The sequence below is a fragment of the Sebastes fasciatus genome, chromosome 6 (assembly GCF_043250625.1).
Source record: "Sebastes fasciatus isolate fSebFas1 chromosome 6, fSebFas1.pri, whole genome shotgun sequence".
Classification (NCBI taxonomy): domain Eukaryota; kingdom Metazoa; phylum Chordata; class Actinopteri; order Perciformes; family Sebastidae; genus Sebastes; species Sebastes fasciatus.
The window spans coordinates 650,844-677,388 of record NC_133800.1 but is presented as its reverse complement, the minus strand read 5'-3'; the positions used below and the strand labels follow the sequence as shown (position 1 = coordinate 677,388).

At 44.4% G+C, this 26,545-nt stretch overlaps 1 protein-coding gene across 2 annotated transcripts in view; it reads right to left on the bottom strand.

The window, feature by feature from the left end:
- The window catches only part of LOC141768729 (breakpoint cluster region protein), a 49,908-nt gene that overhangs the window by 7,843 nt on the left and 15,520 nt on the right, over positions 1 to 26,545 (bottom strand). Inside the window, exons 2-16 of one of the 2 annotated variants that reach the window (XM_074637032.1) lie at positions 16,484 to 16,665; positions 14,221 to 14,325; positions 13,575 to 13,760; positions 12,447 to 12,554; positions 12,194 to 12,254; positions 12,044 to 12,096; positions 11,807 to 11,947; positions 8,720 to 8,841; positions 8,233 to 8,398; positions 7,901 to 8,020; positions 7,640 to 7,715; positions 7,439 to 7,543; positions 7,278 to 7,352; positions 6,755 to 6,852; positions 6,418 to 6,549 (exon numbers count right to left, since the gene is read on the bottom strand). In XM_074637032.1, coding sequence (XP_074493133.1) covers positions 6,418 to 6,549; positions 6,755 to 6,852; positions 7,278 to 7,352; positions 7,439 to 7,543; positions 7,640 to 7,715; positions 7,901 to 8,020; positions 8,233 to 8,398; positions 8,720 to 8,841; positions 11,807 to 11,947; positions 12,044 to 12,096; positions 12,194 to 12,254; positions 12,447 to 12,554; positions 13,575 to 13,760; positions 14,221 to 14,325; positions 16,484 to 16,665 — 1,730 coding nt within the window. Of the gene's footprint in view, positions 1 to 68; positions 755 to 6,417; positions 6,550 to 6,754; positions 6,853 to 7,277; positions 7,353 to 7,438; positions 7,544 to 7,639; positions 7,716 to 7,900; positions 8,021 to 8,232; positions 8,399 to 8,719; positions 8,842 to 11,806; positions 11,948 to 12,043; positions 12,097 to 12,193; positions 12,255 to 12,446; positions 12,555 to 13,574; positions 13,761 to 14,220; positions 14,326 to 16,483; positions 16,666 to 26,545 lie in introns of those variants that run through there. The other variant, XM_074637033.1, reaches the window with a different exon arrangement.

Here is a 26,545-nt window from a genome sequence, read left to right as displayed (position 1 = left end):
TTCAACGAGGATCCTTTACAACAACAGCCCTTGTAGGTTTGTCCACAGCTCACTTTACATATCTTTACCTTCGGTCTGATCAGGCTACTGCGGACTTTGTCCCACAGACGGGCCCCCGAACTCGGGGATTTCCTCGGAGCCGAGTCTCCCTCTTCCTCTGGACCGCTGCCGGCCTGATCCACACTCTGCTCGTCATTAGCATTACTCTCACTCATTGTTTCTGGCATGGGCCTTTCTCAACTCTAAAACGTTACTGTCACTGACCAATGGCACAGAAACAAGACACCAGTGCTGTTCCACAGATAGTCACTAACAGCAGCAGGTCCTTCTTCCCTGAACAACCAGCCACTGATCACATTGTCTTCAATGATCTTGATGATCTTCAGTGTTGCAGCCCAGCTGAATCTTTACATAACTTTCTGTCATCTTCACATCTCATTGTTATACTCCAGATCCTTTTGTTCCAGCGGGAGTCAGAGAAGGAACAAAGCCACGCTTGCCTGTGTGTGTGTTGTTGTACTTCCCAGATGGATTTGGGGGATTAACTGGTGAGAATCCCCTCCTACCCTCATTACCAACAGGCTCGCGCCTGGCTCTGGGAGGAGAGCTGGCTGGTAGCAGGTCACCTAAACAGGAACCTCTCGAGCCAATAACTAGTATTATTCAAATCCATGATAGAACCCTTATGAGAAAGAACCCTTTCTTTCTATTAATGGTCATCTTGTCTTTTCCCACAGAGCAGGTCTTAAAGGTCACATATTATACTCCATTTAAACTAGTTATTATAGGTCTCAGACACCTCCAAACCATGTCTCTGAAGTTTTTTTTCAAAAAAACAATCAGATCATGCATTCCAGCATGTCTCTATAACCTCTGTTTCAGCCCATTTCCAAAAGTGCTGATTTCTGTGTCTGTAGCCTCTGTCTCCTCCCACTCTGCTCTGATTGGTCAGCGTTTTCTGTCAATCAAAAGTCCTCAACAACAGCGTCACCCTCCCCCTCCCTCCCGGAGAAGCTCTCTCTCTCGTCTCTCTCTCTAGAGAGAGAGAGAGACGAGAGACGAGTGGAGAGAGACGAGTGGAGAGATAGCAGCTAGAATAAAGTTTATAAACCACTTTAAAGTTTATAAACCAGAAACTTCACCCAGCGCACGTTACCGGAGGAATCTGATCAGAAATCGGCGACACATGATGAACATCTGCGGTCCAGATTCCAGGTTTTCCTGACGGTTTCTCTCAGGTAAATAATGCTGTTTATATCTCTGTTAGTTAGCTCAGTGTTTACCTCATGCATCAACTCTGTAAACCGTAAACATACACTCTGTTTTACGTCTGTCTTTACAGATCCATCTGTGAGAAATGACCGACAGAATCATCCCAGAGGAGAGCAGACAGCTGTGGGCAGATGGCTCTGTTTACATGGAGATACAAAGCTAACCCGGTAGCATGTAGCTAACCCGTTAGCATGTAGCTACATGCTAACGGGTTAGCTACATGCTACCGCTATGACACGGTGTGTAAACACAGCGACCATCAGGGTGGAAAATAGAAGATGTGAAACAGTAGTCAGTTCATTATTTCTGCTAAAAGATAAATGTATGGAAGATCAGAGTAATGGTATATTATTTACAGTAGTAGCTATCTCTGTGTTACCATGACTACAGACCACCGGAGCTTAGCTTACCATAGTTTACCAGAGCTGAAGACTTTCTCCTGTACCATGTTAACATAACTAACTAACAGGTGGGATGATTACAAATGCTGTGAATAATTAATATTGTCATCTGTCTACTCAAATAAAGTTTGACTGTGAAACAGAAATGTGTTGTGTTGCTTACAAGTCACTATTTACTACCTGTACTCTGCTACATGCATGACATCAAATATATATAATATATAAATATCATCTGTTTAAACAGTGTAATTACATAAAGCCTTTGTGAATGAACATGTTATATTTAGATGATGGGAGTACATGGTGCAAGCTTTTGTGTGGAGTATTGCAGCCAACAACAGAACAAGCGGGTTTTCCTTTCAGCATGTTTACTAGTAAACAGTCGAAATAACAATGGCGGACGCAGCTTGCTGAGCCGGCTACTCCGTGGGCGGGGTTACCAAGCCGGGGTATGGGGTGAGGGGGGTGCTGTTCTGTTTCACTGGAAACAGGAAAGCCATATATGGCTTGCATTTCTGCCTAATGACGTCAGAAGACTAGGAAAAAAGCGAATTTTTATTTCTGCACCCATTTCCGGACAAACGGAGGAGGAGAAAAAGAGAGAGGATGGTCTTTTATGATACTATGGTGGCCTGTAGACACACTGGGGACAGATATTGATGTTTAAAAGACATGGAAAAGTGCATTTTGCATAATATGTGACCTTTTAAAGCTTCAGTAGGCAACAATCTTTTGGCATCATTGGGCAAAAATCCTATAATAACCTTTCAGCATATTGTAATTCAAGTGTTCTGAGAGAAAACTAGACTTCTGCTCCTCCTCATAGCTCTGTTTACAGGCTTTAGAACATCTAGCCTGTGACGGAAGACCGGACAGTGTTTGGACCCACCTGTCTAGACCGGACAGTGTTTGGACCCACCTGTCTAGACCGGACAGTGTTTGGACCCACCTGTCCAGACCGGATAGTGTTTGGACCCACCAGTCCAGACCGGACAGTGTTTAGACCCACCTGTCCAGACCGGACAGTGTTTAGACCCACCTGTCCAGACTTGACAGTGTTTGGACCCACCAGTCCAGACCGGACAGTGTTTAGACCCACCTGTCCAGACCGGACAGTGTTTGGACCCACCTGTCCAGACCGGACAGTGTTTAGACCCACCTGTCCAGACCAGACAGCTTTTAGACCCACCTGTCCAGACCGGACAGTGTTTGGACCCACCTGTCCAGACCGGACAGTGTTTGGACCCACCTGTCCTGCAGGGAAATCCCTTCGCTGGCTGTTCAAAGAGCGCTCTGTGTCTCCCTCTGTCGTACTCTGGAGCCGAGCCAACAACCCAAAGACTAATCCGTCCTCTGTCACCTAACCCTACCAGGGGTCAAGCTGAAGTGACCCACTTCTTTTTCAACAGATAAGGGCCCCACCGGGAAGGATTAGACTAAAAGGGTCCTGTGGTCAGCAGTATAAATAAGTTACCACTGGCGAGGTACTGGAATCATTAGAGGGAGCAACTTCCTCCACACAGGCAACCATTGTTGTTCCTCTAACTGTCAGTGGAACGGTAGATCTGAGGACATAACTGTAGATCTGGGGACATACCGCATCTGTCATTCTGGATTCTTACTTCCTTTTTCTGCTGGTGGATACAGTATGATATATAAGAGGTCAATATTTAGTATATCCTACCAGAATGTTTAGAAAGTTACCAGAAAGTGAACTTTACTGTTCTGTGACTGGCATTAAAGGAATACTTCAGCATTTTGGTAAATACACATATGGGATGTCAGAGGTAGTTCAGACACAGTATTATGGTGAATGGACATTTATAGGAAAAAAAAGTTTGGAAATTTGTGTTTGGGCGATTATTTCTCTGTTGTTACAGGATCATGCATTTGTGGGATGAGCAGCACAGCTGATTATGTGGGTAGCGCCGAGGTGAAATTTACCAAAATTCTCTGCCAATGCTAAACAGTGTATTTTCCTGCTATGCTGATTGTTGGAGCGATGGAGTAACAGCTTTTGGTGGGGGCAGTGTCATGGTGTGGGGGGGGCGGCATCTCCCTCACTGGCAAAACAAGGCATGTCATCATTGAAGGCCATCTCAATGCAGTGAGATATCAGGATGAGATTCTACAGCCAGTGGTGATCCCATATCTCCACAATCTGGGACCTAACTTCATCCTCCAAGATGACAACGCTCGCCCCCACAGAGCCAGGGTTATCACAGACTACCTCCACAATGTGGGAGTAGAGAGAATGGAACGGCCTGCCAAGAGTCCACACCTCAACCCAATTCAACACTTGTGGGATCAGCTTGGGTGTGCTGTACGTGTTAGAGTGACCAACACAACCACGCTGGCTGACCTGCAACGGATCCTGGTTGAGGAATGGAACGCCATCCCACAGCAACGTGTGACCAGGTTGGTGACCAGCATGAGGAGGAGGTGCCAGGCTGTTGTGGCTGCGTATGGATCTTCCACCCGCTACTGAGGCTCCTGACGGTGTATTAAATGAATAAAGTGTAAAATAGCCAATATGTCTTGTTTGTTCCTTATTACTGATAGAGAGTTCAATCATCCAATCCACCAAACAACTCAAAACAAGAGTCAATACCAACAGGAGAATACACTGTTTACCATTGGCAGAGCATTTTGGCAGATTTTTCTTGGGCGTTACCCACATAATAAGCTGTGCTGCTCATCCCACAAATGCATGATCCTTACAAGTTGGACATCATTGTGAAGGTAAATAAACAGGCTTTCCAACGATGTAAAATACAATGCCAATTAGCATTGTAACAACAGAGAAATAAACACAAATTTCCAAACTTTTTTTTCCGAGTTTAGCTCCTTTCTACTCTTCTGACCACTCAAAGCACTTCCCACTACATGTCAGTATTCACCCATTCACACACTGATGTCAGTATTCACCCATTCAAACACACATTCACACACTGATGTCAGCATTCACCCATTCACACACTGATGTCAGTATTCACCCATTCACACACACATTCACACACTGATGTCAGCATTCACCCATTCACACACACATTCACACACTGATGTCAGCATTCACCCATTCACACACTGATGTCAGCATTCACCCATTCACACACACATTCACACACTGATGTCAGCATTCACCCATTCACACACCCATTCACACACACATTCACACACTGATGTCAGCATTCACCCATTCACACACTGATGTCAGCATTCACCCATTCACACACACATTCACACACTGATGTCAGCATTCACCCATTCACACACACATTCACACACTAATGTCAGAGGCTGCCATACACAAGGAACCAACCTGCCCATCAGGATCTGATCTAAATACTCATTCACTCATTCACACAACGATGGCTCAGCCTTCAGGAGCAGTTTGGGGTTCAATATCTTGCTCAAGGACACTTTGAAATGTGACCAGAGGAGCTGGGGATCGAACCGTCGACCTTCCGATTGGTGGACAAGCTGCTCTACCTCTGAGACACTGACAAGTTTATTTATTTTCTTTATTTCTTTATTTTTCAACTGTAAAATGTCCCACTCAATACAAACAGTCTTGATCCTTCCACTGTCTTTACTGCAAGAAATGGTACAAATGCTAAATACTATATTATGGTAGCCTCTAGGTTATCCTCTAGGTTAGCCTCTATGATAGCCTCTATGGTAGCCTCTATGATAGCCTCTAAGTTAGCCTCTATGCTAGCCTCTAGGTTAGCCTCTATGCCAGCCTCTATGTTAGCCTCTATGCTAGCCTCTATGGTATCCTCTATGTTATCCTCTCTGTTAGCCTCTATGGTAACCTTTATGCTAGCCTCTAGGTTAGCCTCTATGTTAGCCTTTATGCTAGCCTCTATGTTAGCCTCTATTCTAGCCTCTATGGTAGCCTGTAGGCTAGCCTCTATGTTAGCCTCTATGTTAGCCTCTACGGTAGCCTCTAGGTTAGCCTCTATGGTAGCCTCTAGTTTAGCCTCTATGGTAGCCTCTATGGTAGCCTCTATGTTAGCCTCTATGCCAGCCTCTATGTTAGCCTCTATGGTAGCCTCTATGCTAGCCTCTATGGTAGCCTCTATGTTAGCCTCTATGATAGCCTCTATTTTAGCCTCTATGATAGCCTCTAGGTTAGCCTCTATGTTAGCCTCTACAGTAGCCTCTATGGTAGCCTCTAGGTTAGCCTCTATGGTAGCCTCTACGGTAGCCTCTATGCTAGCCTCTAGGTTAGCCTCTATGTTAGCCTCTATGATAGCCTCTATGTTAGCCTTTATGCTAGCCTCTATGGTAGCCGTAGCCTATACACGTGTGTTACCCTGTATGTGGGCTATAGGACTTACTATAACAATGAATGTCCATGTACAGTAAGGATCCAGCACTCCCCTTTGTTCTGCTTTAGTTTGACTGTAATTCCCCAACACTTTACAGTGATTCTACTACTACTGCTTGTCATTATATTGATTTACTGATTGTATTTAACTGTTATGTCCTGGTAATTTCTTCACATTACTACATAATTAACAACCTGTAAATCAAATTAAAGGGTTACCTTAATTTTACACAACACTTACCAAAACGTTTGCTTATGTACTTGTTAACTATGAATATGTTTATAGTATTTCCAAACTCTCAGTTATTGATATTGGTTTGGTTGAACTAGTAAAACTAACATAATCACACATCAAAAATGTTTATGTGCTAAGGCATTTGACCCAGGTCTCCCCTAACTTATCTGTACCTTTATTTGTCCTTTGGACATGATCTTGTCCGCGATCTCTCCATCCTCTTTGCTCTGCTTGGTTTTGTTGCAGCACTTCTCATAGCAGAGCAGCCTCAGAGTCTGAGAGCCCTCCAGTTCAATCTCAAACTCCTGAAACACGGAAACAGACCAAAGGCATGTTACTGTAGGTTTCAGCCCAGTGCACAACAATGTACTTTCATTTGATCCCCTGAACTGTTTTTCTGAGCACCCATGGCCCTTTTCAAAACTGATATGCTGTCATTTCATCCAGTTGTGCCGTTCTGACAGACACACAGCAGTGGATACTGAAGGTGGATCATTGACTTTCTCTCACCTCGTTCCAGTTGGGCTCTGTAGAGTCTCTGTACACTCGGGTTTTGGCTTTGTTGACAAAGTAGCCAAAGGAATCCACCTCCAGAGAGCAGTAAAGGTCTAGTGGGCACAAGAAGTAGTAGTTTTAATGGTTGAATCAAACATAAAGCTAAAGATTGAGAAATGTCCAGAGGATGTACTGTATAAGGCCTCTGTCGCTGCAACCACATGCTGGCTCTCTCTGGTGTCATTAAAGTAACTGTCTGAGTACATGAAGAAACAGCAAAGAGGAGTGGAATCCTTGTTGAAACATGCCACCGACTATCACCTGACAGACTACCTTTAGAGTATGAGCAGGCAGTGATTTGAGACATATTTGAGGTGGCTTGTACAAAGTGTTCCTGGCTAATCCTACTTGTTCCTTTGCAGCTGTCCATCCAACTGACAGCCGCAGAGAGAGGGTGGGGGGGTGACACAGAGGATGATGTGACACCACGTGCATCCTTTACAATTATCAGTGAGATGATTCCTAATAACCAACTTACTTAAGCTGTGTTTCAGCCCTGACGCAGAGTGGACGATGACATTTAGGAAGCCGTACAAACCAGGAGACTCATCATCTGTGGAGGGTCAGATGATGCACATTAAGATGAAATACAAAACTGTGTATTAAACTCTAAAAAGTACAATACATAGTGAACCCTACCTTCTTTATTCATGGTCATTGGAATGGTGTGAACAGTCTGGAGTTTCACACATGAGTTAGTGAGCATCTGCAGCTCCAGAGAGGTCAGAGAGGAGCTTTTAAAGCCTGCAGGACACCGTCAATGTAAATACAAGTTACACACATTACAACAGGTATGATAATACTACTGGCTTTCTTATAGAAAGTGCCGGGTAAACTCACACTTCTTCTGCTGCTCACGAACAATCTCCCTCCACTCGGCACGTTCATAGTCAGAAGAGATGAGAAACGTGAAACCCTGAAAGAGATGAAGGGATGATGTCCTGTATTTTATTGCACTATCATGCTGTAATGTCACACTTGTTGACAGCAGAGGGCAGCAGAAACCAAATCAAGAAGTTGTTTATTGATGGTACAACATATTCCCAATGATATTTGGCATGAATTTGATATATGGAACCTTCTTCAGGGGCCCTGACTCACCTTGCCGTTTCTGTTGGCCACTCTGAACGCCATGTTGGGCGACATGAGAAGCAGCAGAGACTCTTGTTCTGATAGCTTCTTCCTCAGTCGCTCCATCACTTTGGGTCCTTTGGTGGTTCTCTACAGATTAACAGTACCAGGGTGATGCAGGGCATGCTGTCCATTCACATGTCTTTAAGTTCCTCATTGTATTTTAGTTTTGTCACCAGATTTTGGTTGGAAGCTGTCACTGTTGTGGTGTTTCTACAGTGCAAATGACTAATAAACTAATGAACATGAACTATGTTGTTGTTGTGTTTCTCTACGTGTGTCTACCATCTGTGTATCCTCACCTTCTCTCTTTGGATTTCGTTCTTGATCTGGGAGATTTTGATCTTCATGCCGTCGATCTCCTCATCCTGGACCAGAGGGATGGGGGTGGACTCACAATCCTCAATGGTCTGGAAGGTCAGGTCAGCCAGTGGGACGTACCATTTACAGTCATACTGTTGCCCTTTTCTGTTGGAGGACAACATGTATAATGATGCCATTTTTTCTTCATCCATTAACTGTCATGTTGTCCTGCTCTGCCACCACAATGTTTTTTAAGCAGCATGAAACCATCAGCACTACTAGCCACAAGCTTGCAAATGCATTGAAGAAACTGATGGAGAAATTCTAACATTTATCTCCCACTGCAACTGCTAGTTGGTCACAATGAAGTTTAATGTCTGTCTGGGCGGAGTGACTCTCATTTCCCAACAGTGATTTGAAACAGTGGATCTTCCAGGTCACAAGCCTGCAGCTCTGACTTCGGGCTGGACGCTGACCCAGACTCACCCTGCAGCCTGTTTCTTCAGCTTGGTGCAGAGCAGCAGGTCGGTGAAGAGGAAGACGTGGCGGAGTTTCCTGGAACCTTCGACCAGCTCCACCATGAAGCGATCCCTCAGCAGCTGACGGTTCTGCCAAGAGGAAATGAGAAATCACGTCATTACACTCATAGTATATATCTCTCGTTTGTCTCCCCCAATCATCTTCATTTGTCAGTCATTCTAACTAATGCAACTGTGAGTGAGAATTAAGGTGCTTTCCACTACTATTCTACAGCACCAAAAGCTGCAACATTAAGAACTGCTGAAAGACCCATATGTAATTGAAGTTTTACATTGCTGCTCAGTTTAAACTGCTTTCATTTGCGGTTCACACACAATGATTTTGTGCAGATATTTGTACATGCTTGTAATTATTGTACAGCCTGCGGTCTGTTGGATGAATGAAAGAAAACACTAGAACCGAAACAATAGATCATCTATGATGTGACCAAAACAAGGCAACAAGTGGATGTAGCATGTTCCTTCAACCACCAGCAGAGCGTCCACTGATGTTATGATGCATGTTAGCATCCTCACATTAGCATTTAGCTCAAATCACCACTGTGACTAAGTACAACCTTTCAGAGCCCCTAGCGTGGCTGTAGACTCTGTTATAGATCATTTATACAATACGGATATGTGTGACCTCTAATCCTTGTTGATCCGTCCAACCTGAACACAGCAGGGTATATACTGTATATACCCTGAACACAGGAGGGTATATACTGTATATACCCTGAACACAGCAGGGTATATACTGTATATACCCTGAACACAGCAAGGTTTATACTGTATATACCCTGAACACAGGAGGGTATATACTGTATATACCCTGAACACAGGAGGGTATATACTGTATGTAAATTCCCCCTCTGTCTGTTGACCTCTGCACTGAGGCTGTTTACAGTGACACGGCCCATGTGAGACCTCGCCATCCCACACCAACCACAGTTCAACAAAAACAAGGAAATCACCGCAGCACGGTCTTCCTATTCTGTTTTCTACTGACTCCAGCTCAGTGCTGGCTGGTTACAGGCCTGTTGGCAAGGCCCTCAAACATAATCAGCACTGTCCTGGTTTCAAAAAGAGTCTGACATCCGCTTATTGTGTTGTGACAAAAACACGACCACAAATAGTCAATAATCCAATGGAAAAACAGGAGATGGAACTGCACAGTGCTCACGCCCTCCTGGCACTGGAATCTGCTTCTGTGTTTATTATGCGCTATAATGAGACGTTGAGCAGCGAGGCATGTACAAGAGGTGGAGCTGAACAAACTCATGGGTTTAAATGCTCTCAGTAATTACAGGCGGCCACGGTGCAAAACATCAACAATGGGTGCAAATTTAGTGGAGAGCTGATCACGTCCAACGACAACCCGTATTTCAAACTGAATGTCATGTGCTGGCTTGTTATCTGTCAGTGGGACGTCCGACTTCCTCGACTATATACAGAAGAATGTTCCCAAGAACTTTCTTTGATTCAAAATCCCACCCAGGTGGGCAGGGCCAGTTCCCAGAAAAAACAGAGGAAGTTCTCAGTCAGGTCATCTGATTCAGAGCCCTCAGATGCGTGGTGTCGGGGGGGGGTCAGGAAGAATGGGTAAGTCGGTACACGCCCAGTGCAGAAGGCTGGTTAGACAGTTGAGTTGATAAGCAGTGCTGCAGGTCATTTCTGGGAAGCAGACTTGACACTGCGGCAGGGAAGGATGGGAGGAATCACCACGGAGACCCCTCGCCTCCAGTGTTTGCACTGCTTTGTCACGAGCTTCCTCTACGCTCCACTTCCTTCACAACTAAAGCAGACAGGCTGAGATGAGTCAGCAACAACCTGACTCACCCTCTGGTTTTATTGCAGCTTCCACACACCTTGTGCTCAGAGCTTTTTACTGTCAACAGACAAGATATGACAGATATCACGGGGCAGGTATGATCTTCAGTTCCACAGTGCTTCTGTCTCAGTGAGAAAATCAAATCATGAAAGTATTCTAAAATATTGAACAGTATTCATTTTTGGGACAAATTGTAAACCTCAAGTCCATATAATCAAGTGTTCTGTCAATCAAGAACTTTAGTAACATGTTACCCAGTTTCAGCCACACTAGCAGCTACATGGCTCTGTCAGTCTGAAATATCTCAACAACTACTGGATGGAGTGCCATTAAATACCCAGCAGCCTCAGCTGGACTTTGTTCTAATTAGCAAATGTTAGCATGCTAACACAGTAAGCTAAGATGGTGAACTTGGTAGACATTATAGCTGCTAAACATCAGCACGTTAGCATTGTCATTGTGAGCATGTTGGCATGCTAACGTTAGCATTTAGCTCAAAGCAGCACTGTGTCGAAGGACAGCCTCACAGAGCCTCCAGTATGGCTGTGGACTCTTAGTCTGCTTAACTTTTGTGTTTTCAATCATTAACATGACACTTTTGTGTCACTAATATTGGATATTTGTGAAAAAAGTCAGCAAGCAAGCTCAATTCTCCTAAATGCTGTATTACAAAATAATGTTGTGCCTGAGAGTTAGCAGACCACCAACAATGGGTGGAAGTTAGTGAAGCATATACTGGACAGATATAAAGCCACACAGAGTCAAAACAGGAGTCCATATTGTGATGTCAGGCCTCGTCACTGTGCCACCACACCATTCAAACCCCTGACAGTGTCCTTGGCGAAGAGAACAAGTGCTCTACCTGTACCTACTCTTAATTAGTCTTCCTCCTCTTCTCAACACTTGGTGAAGATGAACTACCAACTAACAACCTGGGCTACATTCAACCAAAAAGAATTGATGGAATTTATTTTCGTGAATAACCAACAAATCCAGTGTCAGTTAAGTTTCTGTCTCACTTATTAGAAGTATTCAACTAAATGCAGCTGACAGTATGGAGGGGACGTGACCCTGGTTGATTTATCTACCAAACACATATTTATCTGCATCTGGTTTTCAGTAGGCCTGAGTATTTGAAAAAAGAGGACTTCTGTATCCCTCTGGAGTCACAGAGTCATTAGTACAACCCTGAGATGATGAAGTGACTCAGCTTTCCACACTGACCTCTCCCTTCTTAACTGTCATGGACTGTCTACGCGGCGTGATCTCTTCATTTATACTGGACAGGAAGTTTTGAGAGATGCGCAGGGCGTCCTGTAACAGCGGATAGTCCGGGTGGCTGGAGGGCGTGTGCTTCAGGAGGTCCTAGAATAGAAAAAAGGATGACAAATTCAATCCCTAAAAACTGTCTTCATGCAGACAAGATGTTGCTCCAGATTTGTGTTTGACAGATGAACTTACATGCAGAACGAGTGTGCTGCGCGTCACTCTGTCCACAGGTTTGTAGAGAAGAGCTGTGGAGGAGGAAGAGTCAGGCCTCGTCACAGCTCAACTACTTATAGCATTATTGACTAATGTGGAGGTTGGCCATTCATTTCACTCACTACTTACTTTCCAGTGAATTCTTAGCCACCTGGTCTTTGCAGTCCTTTGTGCTTTTGACCTTGAGATTCTGGCAAGAAGATAACACCAGAGGGAACAGTGTCGTTAAATCACTGCCCACAGCGCAATTAAAACAATCAGCAGCACTGCAACGAGCTGTGAGGACTGCTGAAAGCTGCCCTGTCATCACTTGTCTCGGGCAGCTGTGCAACATCACATACCTGTCTGCTGCAGTCCCACTGTGTGTAGCATGATTACATACCTCAGATATCTCCGCAAACTGAGCATTTGCCTGGCAGCACTTGTCTGCCGTCTCCACAGCAACCTTATAGTTATCCACAAAGGCCCGGTAGACTCCAAGCTGGCTCGCCTACAGGCCACAAGTAGAGCACAGGTTAGACTCATTCCTTATTCTACTAGTCTGTGATTGCCACTGGCTACTCTGCAGTGTCACTGTATGCTGTGTTCAGGCATGAGTTTGCAGTATTGAAGGAGGAATTCATGCAATTGGTTGTGATTCAATGTTTGCTCATGTGTCTCTATATAAATCCATGTATGTGTGTTTTTCATCAGTTTTTATCCAACAGCCAGCACTGAGGCAGCTTTTCTTCAGCGACTTCCAATAGAACGTTTTCTTCTCCTTTACTGCCGGTAATGTGGTGAAGCGAGGCTTTTATCTGGCCGGGGGATGACTCCAGGCAGTCTACATCCAGTGAGCATTACTAGCAGCCAAAGCCTCCCACCTTCCCCCTCTTTTCACTCTCATTAATGATCAAGGCATGACATTTAAGGAGTGCTATAATTACTTTCTGAAAGTTACCCACTTGACGAATGTCTGCTTGATCAAAAGCCAACATACAGTTTGATACTGTGAGGTTTCTTGTTATTTAATGATTTCCATACCGTACTTAACTTTGTATGGTAACTACACACTCATACTGCTGTTAAACAACAAAGTGTTTCAAATCAAACAATTATGACAACATTTCTGTCATATCAGCCCATCTGATACTTTATATTCCACTGCTTTCACATTTCCTAGTTTACTCTCTTGGCTGCTGTGTTCAACTTAGGTAAAAAAAAAAAAAAGTGGAAAAAGTGGTTTCTGAAACATTGTCATGACATGCTTTCTACGTAAATTATATCTTGAAATAATTTAACCATAAAAAAAACTAAGATGATATTTGTCAGATGCATGGTTGATTATATTTGTGTTCATTTAATTTACACAATATAAATGGTTTTCCAACATCAATGGATTACTTGGTACGCTTGGTAGGAGATAAAGTAGGCTAAACAATTCTTCACATAATCGACTTGCAGTTCCAACATGAACATTTTGGTTTCCTTGGCTGTCCTACTGAAGCTAACAAAAATAGCATCACCATACCAGTTTCTGGAAGAGGTCGCCCACACACTGCTGGTGGCCCCAGTCCTGGACTCGGGGCAGCAGAGCGTCATAGAAGTCCTTGTGGATTTCATGAAGCTCTGGCACTTTGAAGAAGATGGTCTCTATCTGCTGAATGGTCAGCATTGGTTGGGAAGTTGTGGCTGCGGCCCTCAGAGGCTTCATGGGCTGGAAAATAATCACATAATCGCACAATGATATTGTCTTTGTAGAAAGAATTTTTTTCACAAACACAACGGTCAAAAGACACATCTGCTGACACAAGCTCAATTACATGACCCCATTAGCACATTAACTTTCTGTGTAACACGTAAAAGCCAGCCTTAACTCTAAGCAGCCACTGTAACTACAACTACAGCATAATGGTGAATACCAACATGTAGTGTAACACACTGTAGCACGGACAGTAACTTACACACTAGATCTATCTAAAGTTTAACATTAGCCAACAGCATCTATTGTGTATTAAATTGAGCAAGAGTGTGTTTTTATCACTTACAGTATGAACTGAACTTTTCATTTGTGAGAGGAAGAATGTATTATTTAACCGGACTCAGTAATGTCAGTAACAGTTCTATCTTTTTGTCTACACTAAAATGATTTAGTGTGTGTTAGAAGTGGCACATACTATGAGTAGGGCCTCCAAGTGGCTCAGATAGATCTCCTCACTGGCCAGGATTCCTGACAGAACCCACTTTCTCATCTCCAGCCCCTTCTCCTGATCCAACTCCACCTGATCCGAACAGGGCAGAGAGAAAAAACAACTGTCAAATATGAAGAGAAGACATTCTCCAACGTCAACTGTAAATGGGTTTGATCTTTAATAAACCACCCACACACCTCTGCAAACCCCTGGCCTGCACCAGACCAGACTAACCCTAACCCAGACTAAACCTAACCCTAACCCAGCATTTTAAGGAAGACCAATGTGTTTCTAGTCCAGGAGTTGTTATTCCAAACAGGTCAAAGCTATCAGTCATCCTGGTGCAGTCAGTAAGAAGGTCACTGGAGCATTGAGAGGGGCTCTGCCATCATATTAGCTGACTGAGCCCCCCCACCCATCCATGTACACATCAGAGGATAAGAATACCACAGATAGGACAGGAAGTGGGGGGATGGGTCTCTCTTAAACATCTGTTCGCCCACTGTATGTTTGCTGATCATGTATGGTGTTAGTCAGCAAAGCCCTGCTTCATACTGAACATCTGGCAGCTCTATGCTCAACTGTGTATTTTATGGTTGGCTTCTGGATACCTCAGCTGACTGAAAGCCTGGCTCAAGGGCACTTCTTTTCTAGTTTTCTAAGGGGTACTTCACTGTTGAAGTTCAGTTTACTCTTCATACAGAGCTTTACTACTACTACTACTACTACTACTACTACTACTACTACTACTACTACTCAGCCTGTCCTTCATGGCTCTGGAGGAACTTTCCAAAGTCTGAAAAAATAACCTTAATGATGTCGTCGTTTGAGGAAGTTTAATACTAAATCACTGAAGTGACCCTTAAATGTGTAGTATTTGCTTAGACCATTCAGAGTCACTGTAGTGCCATCATGGGACTTGAAATTGGTGTTTTTGTGTCGGCCCCCGTTTGAACCGTTAGAACAGACAGAACTGAGGTGGTCATCTGCTAAGACAGCATTTCTGATGGTATCACATCAGTGAAGCGAGTGGGTGTACTCCACACCCTATCAGTGAGCGAGATGTGCATACGTTGGTACCCAGATGGTTCAGGGGTTACTCTCCTACCAAATCCATCCTTCAAGAGGGGGCCTCCCTCACATGTAAACCAAGCCATTGAGTTGGCAGCATTCAGTCCACCAGGTTCATCTAAGGGGCCAGAGGAGCCGTCAGTGCTACTGTGCCCGGTTCGGGCACTCAAGGCATATGTGGAGGCCACTGCCAATAATGGGGGTTGTAAGAAGGGTGAACCCCTATCAAAACAGAGACTTTCTAATTGGATTGTAGATGTGATTGTACACGCTTGTAAGTGCCACTCTACTCGGAGTGTGTTCGGCTTGGGCAGCCTTGAAAGGAGTCTCTCTGCGAGACATCTGTGCTGCTGCCACCTGGGTGTATTCATGCATCTTCGGTTGCTATTACCGTGTAAATGTGGCTGCTCCCCACGCTGTGGCAACAGCCGTCCTATCAACGGCTTCCATTCCTTAGTGCGGTAAGCATTCCTCGGGACCTTGCTGGTATAAGTCATCCAGTGCTAAAGCACTGTCGTCTGGCGGTCAGAAAGAATGAAATAGAACAAGACTTACGACTGTAACTACGGTTCTATGAATTCTGGATGACCGCCAGAGTTTTCTGGGCAAGAAGATTCTGCGTGATGATGTAAGGGTTTTATACCGGGGCGTGGGCCCTACGTCATCGCATGGTGACAGGTGACTTTGGTGGTACAACAACTCGACCTGTGCATATGCAAGATGGAGATATCCAGAACTAAAGCGCCGCCCTCTGGCGATCATCCAGAATTCATAGGACCGTAGTTACATTTGTAACTCTCGTTTATAGGAATTGTTGGTGTAATTCAGTGAGACGCTAAGACTGGCATATGACAGAGGGGACAAATATTTTACAACTTTGGTGTCATTTATTTAGAATAATTACATTAAGAAATAAAATGAACTTGACATGGAATAAACTTGTGGTTTTAAAAACAGATCTGCTTTTGTTTTGAGGAAGAATGTCGGGATTGATTTGGTAGTTTTACACTAATACATAGACAGTAGAAGAAGCAGTGCCGAGAAGCCACAGCTGCTAAAAGTGTTGGATGGTATGTGGAGAGAAGACAGTGAAGGACAGTGTAGTAGCAGCCAGAGACAGATGAAGAAGAGAGCAGCAGCAGTTAACGAGTCAGACAAGTTGACCCAGTAACATTACCGACAGCGTGGACTCCAGAGAGCCGGACGACTGAGTGTCTCGGCTGCTCCGGCTCTTGGAGCGGAGTCGTGGCGAGGAGGACGGGGAGCCGGTGAAGGATAGAGGATCGTGGCGAGGCTGGTGCTCCTCTGAGTGCTCCAGGTCATAGCCATATGATGGAAGGGTCTCATTGTAGGGATCCTCTGTGAGACAAAAAGGACAATAGTCACATGGGGTGTCATCAAACTATAAAGCTGCAAAGTAAACATGGAGACATCATGGGAAATGCAGCAAACTGAAAAATCTTTTTCTGCTGGTATTCTAATACCAGGTCAATAAAGTAGAGGGGCTCCAACTGTACTTATAGAACTTGGGTTACAATAGCGTTACCTTCGTTTTACACCATGCTGACACAGAGTAAGATAGATAGATATAGATAGATGCACTTTATTGATCCCAAATTGGGAAATTATTGAATGTGCCAGAAACAAGTGTAACAAGTCAGAAATATGTTGTGCTCATCATCCCTGTGATTTCAGACTTTTCAGGACACCCTGAAGATGAGGATCAACAGGTTCTGTCAACAGGTTCTGACTCACCAGCACTTATCATCATTATGGTCAGAAAAGATTTGACAGATGCAGAATAGCCATCTCCAACAGCAGTAATAGCAAATAAGGCAGACATGTCTAGCAATCTGGAGTAAGGTATGTTAAGAAGAGACTACACAACTGGTTCCCTCGGCTTGAAAACAGGAAAGAGAGGATTCCGTAAACCGGGGGAGGATAAAGCCGAGTCACCATGGAGAGGCCTGGAAAGACAGGCGGACTGACAGGATGACATCCAGAGAGGCCGTGACAAAGAACTCCAACAAACACATTGGGCCCAGCAGAGGCAGAGAGCTGTATTGACTGCTCGAGGAATGGATACTGCAGGCCAAACAGCTCCGGAGCACAGGGGATGTCCATGTGAAAGGCCACTCTGTGTTCCAATGAGATTATACATCAGCCCCGGCACTGGATGAACAACACATCCTCTCTCAGGCAGCGACCTCGGACCCACAAACTATCTCCTACCAGGAAAGAGAAACAGTCAGAGCTTGGTAAAACATTACAAAACAAGAATAAGTTAAGAGGAGGCTTTAATGTAATACATGGAGGAGGCTTCCATGTATTCCTACAACCCTCAGTAGTAGTGACTTCATGAGTTTCTTTAATGATAAAATCATAACTATTAGAGACAAAATTAATCACCTCCTACCGTCAACTGGTACCAATTTATCCTCAAACTTAGGAACCTTAGAAACAGCTGTACAACCTGAAATATATTTAGACTGCTTTTCTCCTATCGATCTCCACAAACTGACTTCACTGATCTCTTCATCTAAATCATCTACCTGTCTCCTAAACCCTATTCCAACTAGACTGCTTAAAGAAGTTTTACCTCTAGTTAGCACCTCTTTACTGGATATGATCAATGTGTCTTTACTAACAGGCTATGTACCACAGTCCTTTAAAGTAGCTGTAATTAAACCTCTTCTTAAAAAGCCCACTCTCGATCCAGAGGTCCTAGCCAACTATAGACCTATATCTAACCTTCCCTTTACCTCCAAAATACTCGAGAAAGCAGTTGCCAGTCAGCTGTGTGACTTTCTACAGAACAATCATTTATTGGAGGATTATCAGTCAGGATTTAGAGTGCACCATAGCACAGAGACAGCACTAGTGAAAATTACAAATGACCTTCTAATGGCATCAGACAAAGGACTTGTCTCTGTACTTGTCTTGTTAGATCTTAGTGCTGCTTTCGACACCATTGACCATCACATCCTATTACAGAGACTGGAACATTTAATTTGCATTAAAGGAACTGCACTAAGTTGGTTTAAGTCCTATTTATCAGATCGATCTCAGTTTGTACATGTCAACGATGAGTCCTCCATGCACGCCAAAGTTAGTCACGGAGTTCCACAGGGTTCTGTACTTGGACCAATTCTATTTACCTTATATATGCTTCCCTTAGGCAATGTTATTAGAAAACACTCCATAAACTTTCATTGTTATGCAGATGATACCCAATTACATCTATTGATCAAGCCAGACGAAACAACCCAGTTAACTAAACTTCAAGCATGCCTTAAAGACATAAAAACCTGGATGACCTGCAATTTCCTGATGTTAAACTCAGACAAAACTGAAGTTATTGTACTTGGCCCTGAGCACCTCCGAAACAAATTATCTAATGATATAGTTACTCTAGATGGCATTGCCCTGGCCTCCAGCACCACCTGGGAGGAATCTGGGAGTTGTCTTCAATCAGGATATGTCCTTTAACTCTCACTTAAAACAAACCTCACGGACTGCCTTCTTTCATCTACTTAATATTGCAAAGATCAGACACATCCTGTGTCAAAATGATGCAGAAAAATTAGTCCATGCATTTGTTACCTCTAGACTTGATTACCGCAATTCCTTATTATCACGCTGCTCCAATAAGTCTCTTAAGACTCTCCAGTTGATCCAGAATGCTGCAGCACGTGTACTGACAAGAACTAGAAAAAGAGATCATATTACGCCTGTATTAGCTTCTCTACACTGGCTGCCTGTAAAATCCAGAATAGATTTTAAAATCGTCCTCCTCACCTACAAAGCACTAAACGGTCAGGCCCTATCATATCTTAAAGAGCTCATAGTACCCTACTACCCCACTAGAGCACTGCACTCACAGAATGCAGGGTTACTTGAGGTTCCTAGAGTCTCAAAAAGTAGAATGGGAGCGAGAGCCTTCAGCTATCAAGCTCCTCTTCTCTGGAACCAGCTCCCAGTTTCAGTCCGCGAGGCAGACACCGTCTCTACATTTAAGAGTAGGCTAAAGACTTTCCTCTTTGATAACGCTTATACTTAAGCTGCTATAGGCCTAGACTGCCGGGGGACTTCCTATGACACACTTAGCTCCCCTCTCCTTCTGTATATACTCATGTCCCATGTCCATGTTGTTACTAACTTCATTCCTTCCCGGGAGTCCTTGTGCCTCCTTGTCTCGCAGCTAACCGTGGAGCGGGGTCACACCTGGATCTTGGTGGTCTCCGGTATTGTGGCTGCATCTGCAACCGCGTCCTGTGCCTGCTTGACACCAACTGCTACCATCATTAATTAACTACGTCTGTACGAGGGACTACCAATGCTAACGAGGGATTACCAACACTTAGTGACAATGTGGCAGCCTGGAGAATAACCCTTCTCGGTCACTGCCAAAGACATCAAGAACTCCCAGCAAGCATGCTGATGCTGCGGGAACCAACGCACGGGCATCGATCACAGGGATGTCCCACACCAACACACATGGACGTACTGAGGAGAGATGCTGGACAGTGCTAGCGAGCTAGCCAGATGTATGGTGGACTGAGACAGCTGGAAGCTCCACTTGAAAGCCCGTCTGGGGACGACCCAATGACATCAATTCCGATAGTTGTATTATCACTCTTTCCATCCACCACTATTGGTTTTGTGTTTTCAGTCCTACTTGTATTAGCTATTACAGCTGCTAAGCTACTATTCTCTCTCTCTCTCTCTCTCTCTCTCTCTCTCTCTGGCCACAGCGCGCTTGGTGGATACTGTTGGGTCTCTAAACTATGGTGTACGGTCTAAGGCCTGCTCTATATATATATAAAGCGTCTTGAGATAACTTCTGTTGTGATTTGACGCTATACAAAAATAAATTGAATTGAATTTAATGTGCTCTGAAGTCTTTAACTCTGTGAGACCCGCTGGATCTCCAACTATACAGTCTTTCAGACATTGTAACAGGCACAGTTTTAGAGCTAGAGTGGGGGTACCGGTATCATAGAAAACTAGAAAACCTAAGGAATCCATTGGTACCAACCATGTCATGGGAAGGACGCTAAATAATGCTCCTAAGTAACGCTAACATCCTATCCACTTTCTTTGTTTCCCATTTAGAGAGCCAGGGCTGTGGATGAACACAGGAAGGACAGCCAGCAGACCGCGAGAATATATTATAAAGATATATTATAAAGATATACAATAAACAAAAAGTGTATTGGATTAGAATCACAGACTCCAGCTTTACAGACATGCCCCACTTTATGATAATCACATGCAGTATAAATGTGTTATTGTCTCCTATCTTAAAATGGTGTATCTGAATATTTCTGCATACTGGGGTCCCTAAACAGTGTTGAATTCCATAAATTGGGTCTCACTGTAAAGCTGAGACTCTGGTGGATCCAATGAGCCCAACTGGGTTCATTCGGATGATGTTAGTCCCCATAGGATATATTTCAGTGACCTCTAGGATAATCACAGCCTCATGAAACTTTACAGCTATAAACTAGAGACCTAGAGCATTCAGAGGATGGATGGATCAAACTAGAGACCTAGAGCATTCAGAGGATGGATGGATCAAACTAGAGACCTAGAGCATTCAGAAGATGGATGGATCAGACTAGAGACCTAGAGCATTCAGAAGATGGATGGATCAGACTAGAGACCTAGAGCATTCAGAGGATGGATGGATCAAACTACAGACCTAGAACATTTAGAGGAGGGATGGCTTTCCTAGCTACATTGACAATAAGGGGGTTTCTGAGCAGTTTACACAACACAAGTGCTCGCCATTCAATCGCCGAAAAATGCAGAAATCTCCAATTGTCAAAAGTTTTTGATCCCAAATCACAGCATGTCATCTTCTATGGTGTTCCTCAAGATCTCGGTGTCTTGATGTGGTATTTTGGAGGGATTATTGATCATTTTAATCAATTCTCCAGTGGTAAAAAATGGTTACATTTAGCACCAAATCTGTGTATCAACCCAAGAGACATAATAGAGCACGGGGATGACCATCATATACCTCTATCATAATGTTCTAAGCCCTTATACACTTTCACTATTGATTTTGATTGATTCATTATTATCTAGAACAACTTGACACACAGTGCTGAGCTGCATCTCAGATTAATCTTCAGTTTCTCAGCTTTCAGATGATGTACACCACTTCTATGTGACATCTACTGTTGACCTGCTATCTCCCCCTAAAGACCCCCTGTACCCCCCTAAAGAACCCCTGTACCCCCCTAAAAAAGACTAAAACGGGTCTATTGTGGGTCTCAGAGGGTTAATACGGAGCCATTTGTATCTTTTATATGAACATTTTTAAATGAACAGGGCTCGTTTGGCTGTGCTTAGTGTGAGGAAGACGACATCTCAATAGACCCTCAGTGAGCACCGATGTTGTAGCGATCACAAGGGCCGTGACTGTGGACGTGTCCAGGTCTGCCCGGAAAATTCAGCAATTCATCTGCTTCAGAGCGGAAGCAGGCTTTTTGCACAAGGTCATCTTTTCACAAACAGCTCCCTGTCCCACTCCTAACACACATGTACCGCTATTGGTCATGGCTATCATCTTTACATCCAGGCTCACTCTGAGGCCTTTTTTTTACCATTTCCAATAAACCCTTGTAACTCAAAATGCATGCCTATTTCTGTTAGACCCACTTCTTCTTGCTTGATTTTTCTGCTCCATGCTCATCTCTGTGTAACCTGTTCTCAGGTCCTTTGTCCTGATTGTAAAACAGGTCGTAACCTTTTTAACAAGAGCTGAACAAATAAACCAAAGTAGAGACTGCTCTTTTAAAACCTCAAACAAGTTTAAGCGATCTACTTACATGGTACTGATCTGGAACAAAACTATAAATACCAACACAAATGCTAGAAATATATATTAAAGTTGATTGAATTGAAAAATAAGACTCAAACATAAAACTAAACTATACCATATACTAAGCATTTAAAAATCACAAATGTCACATTTATTAATTTAACAATTAAAGCTGCTACAAGGAACTTTCATTTTGTGTTGGTTTTGGCCAGTAATATGTCCTGGGCCTCCAGCAGCGAGGTGTCGGTGTTGACTCCCAGAGGGGACCAGCTGAGCAGCGAGGTGAAGCTCTGCTCCTGGCCGGAGGAAGAGCCGCTGGGTCTGTCCGTGGTGGGCTAGTCGCTGCCGGGTCTGAGCTGACGAGTTTCTAGTGAACCTGCATGATTTCATGCAGAATTGGACCTGGGGGCACTGATGACCAGCATTAAGATTAACTACATAGAAATAGCCAATCTTCTCTCTGACGGTCTCATGTGCTGATGTAGGTCATATAGTGGCATCAGTATTACATTGAGACTGTTTTATCACCAGTTAGAAGTTCTGTAACTTGCTTCAAACCCTTTTCACAATGCAAGGTGTGTACTTATAGTCATTTTTACTTGATTTACTTTTTAGCCCAAAAAAGGCAATTTGAAGATTTTGCCTAAAACACAATAATAATCAGCTTACCAAAACCCAGCGGGTGTAATATGCTTGTAATTGTAGAATGTAAGACCTATTCTTAAAGAAATATTACAGACCACATGACCTCAGTGTCCTCGATGGTAGCTACGGCCTTGTAAACAGATTGAACCTTTTTAAATGATTGCCACTGTACCACGATGTCTTGTTAATTATTGGCCAACACATACACTGATACGGACACACACATATCTGTCATGAACTGGATTCCGCAAATAGTATTGGCTCATGTCAGGCTCTATTATAAAGTCAGTCCTCGATTAGCTCACTTATTCTGTCACTCTAAGAGTGGAAATAATAATACTAATGCTCCATAACACAGTGTAGCTACTAGAGGCTCATATGCATCTCAAGTCACAATGTTGTTTTCTTGTTTTCACTCTGCAGTAACTGATCATTTACAAAGTTCTACAGAATGTCCTCCCTGTCCCATACACAACTAACTGCAGCTTAAAATGGGTTCAACTGTGCAATAGAGCTGTAATAAATACATTCTAATAACATTACATAAGACCGCTGAGCCCAACAGCTGCAGTTGTGAGCTGTGTGGAGCCGTGGATCAGAGAGAAGCCCGTTTTGTCTCCCAACTTGGTAAGTCTGTGTTTTTCAAGAAATTCATTTGTCTGAATTCCCACAAGTCATGGTCTTATAGATGTCAGATTACTGCAAATCATCAAAAAAAGCTTTACATTATGGTTGGAATCACCTCATAATACAAAAATACACTGGCACACTGAACAGCCCAACTAAAGATAGAAGTCAAGGATACATAAGGACTCCGCCAAACAACTGGCTCCTAACTTTCCAGACTCCTGGAAAATCATGAATCATCATGAAACTCTTTTCCTTCCTCCAGCGTGCAAACAAGAGCCATAGTGTTCACGAGACAAACACAGCAGTTTAAGGATGTGCTACTGATGACAAAGCAAAGACACATTCAAAGCCCTAATCCTAATCCATAGAGATGAACTACGATAAACAGACAGAGAGGGAGGGACAGATGTGCAGCTGAGACAGAAATAATCATGTGCTCTTATTTCACCACACACTATCAAAAGAAGAGGGACCATTTTACAAATATTTCTCTTTAGAAGTTCAGACTGAAAGCTTCATCACGAGGCATGGACAATAAAGATATTCACAGCAGGACATCAAAATATGGAGAAGAATGAGTTTCCTTTTGGTTCTGGAAACAACCAAAAGTGGGAGGATGCGATCAGAGAAACAGGCTTCGGATCCAACTTGGCCGATCTGGACCTCCATTCAACTTTTCTATTAAAACAGTAACACAGATAAAATATCAATTCTATTGGACTGATGAGAATAAATTCAGAAAGCAATTACCCAAAATACAAAAATCAAAGAGCAAAGAGTGTCTATTGATTCGTCCCAGAAAGAGCTGGAACTAGAATAGTAGCATCCATAATTCCCCATTTAACCACCGGGAAAAGGCACATTGACTTATCACAGATCAGTGTGTTTAAATAGCTCAAGAGGGACAGACTCCTGTTTGTAATGCTCTGACAAAGAGAGAGAGAATCAGAGCCCACTGTGAACATATTGACCATCCACACAAAGATCAGTCAGCTGACGGACAGCTCCCAGAAATAAACTCCACATAGCAAATGTGTTGATGTGTTGATGGAGACTCAGAGATTTAAACATCTAGAATTCACCACAGAGGTACAATGAAGGACAGGCTCTCTGTCGCCTCTCTAATGGTTGTATAGATCTGGACAGAAAGGTTGCACCTTTCCAAAAAAGCAGCCGAAGATGCCAATGTGAGATGTTGTTAAAAGCTTAGCACCGCTTTATGGCTCCAGTAAATGGATTCTCCTGCAGACTGTGTGGTCACTGGGGAAACAGCCTGCAGGCAGAGCCATACAGGAGGACTGGTTAAAGGGTGGTGCTCTTCAGACAGGGGGACTGGTTAAAGGGTGGTGCTCTCAAGACAGGGGGACTGGTTAAAGGGTGGTGCTCTTCAGACAGGGGGACTGGTTAAAGGGTGGTGCTCTCAAGACAGGGGGACTGGTTAAAGGGTGGTGCTCTTCAGACAGGGGGACTGGTTAAAGGGTGGTGCTCTCCAGACAGGGGGACTGGTTAAAGGGTGGTGCTCTCAAGACAGGGGGACTGGTTAAAGGGTGGTGCTCTTCAGACAGGGGGACTGGTTAAAGGGTGGTGCTCTCCAGACAGGGGGACTGGTTAAAGGGTGGTGCTCTCCAGACAGAGGGACTGGTTAAAGGGTGGTGCTCTCCAGACAGGGGGACTGGTTAAAGGGTGGTGCTCTCCAGACAGAGGGACTGGTTAAAGGGTGGTGCTCTTCAGACAGGGGAACTGGTTAAAGGGTGGTGCTCTTCAGACAGGGAAACTGGTTAAAGGGTGGTGCTCTTCAGACAGGGGGACTGGTTAAAGGGTAGTGCTCTTCAGACAGAGGAACTGGTTAAAGGGTGGTGCTCTTCAGACAGGGGGACTGGTTAAAGGGTGGTGCTCTTCAGACAGGGGGACTGGTCAAAGGGTGGTGCTCTTCAGACAGAGGGACTGGTTAAAGGGTGGTGCTCTTCAGAGAGGGAGACTGGTTAAAGGGTGGTGCTCTTCAGACAGGGGGACTTGTTAAATGGTGGTGCTCTTCAGAGAGGGAGACTGGTTAAAGGGTGGTGCTCTCCAGACAGGGAGACTGGTTAAAGGGTGGTGCTCTACAGACAGGGAGACTGGTTAAAGGGTGGTGCTCTTCAGACAGGGGGACTGGTTAAAGGGTGGTGCTCTCCAGACATGGAGACTGGTTAAAGGGTGGTGCTATTCAGACAGGGGGACTGGTTAAAGGGTGGTGCGCTCCAGACAGGGAGACTGGTTAAAGGGTGGTGCTCTTCAGACAGGGGGACTTGTTAAATGGTGGTGCTCTTCAGAGAGGGAGACTGGTTAAAGGGTGGTGCTCTCCAGACAGGGGGACTGGTTAAAGGGTGGTGCTCTCCAGACAGAGGGACTGGTTAAAGGGTGGTGCTCTCCAGACAGGGGGACTGGTTAAAGGGTGGTGCTCTCCAGACAGAGGGACTGGTTAAAGGGTGGTGCTCTTCAGACAGGGGAACTGGTTAAAGGGTGGTGCTCTTCAGACAGGGAAACTGGTTAAAGGGTGGTGCTCTTCAGACAGGGGGACTGGTTAAAGGGTAGTGCTCTTCAGACAGAGGAACTGGTTAAAGGGTGGTGCTCTTCAGACAGGGGGACTGGTTAAAGGGTGGTGCTCTTCAGACAGGGGGACTGGTCAAAGGGTGGTGCTCTTCAGACAGAGGGACTGGTTAAAGGGTGGTGCTCTTCAGAGAGGGGAACTGGTTAAAGGGTGGTGCTCTCCAGACAGGGGAAATGGTTAAAGGGTGGTGCTCTCCAGACAGGGGGACTGGTTAAAGGGTGGTGCTCTTCAGACAGGGGAACTGGTTAAAGGGTGGTGCTCTTCAGACAGGGGAACTGGTTAAAGGGTGGTGCTCTTCAGACAGGGGAACTGGTTAAAGGGTGGTGCTCTTCAGACAGGGGAACTGGTTAAAGGGTGGTGCTCTTCAGACAGGGGAACTGGTTAAAGGGTGGTGCTCTACAGACAGGGAGACTGGTTAAAGGGTGGTGCTCTTCAGACAGGGGGACTTGTTAAATGGTGGTGCTCTTCAGAGAGGGAGACTGGTTAAAGGGTGGTGCTCTCCAGACAGGGAGACTGGTTAAAGGGTGGTGCTCTACAGACAGGGA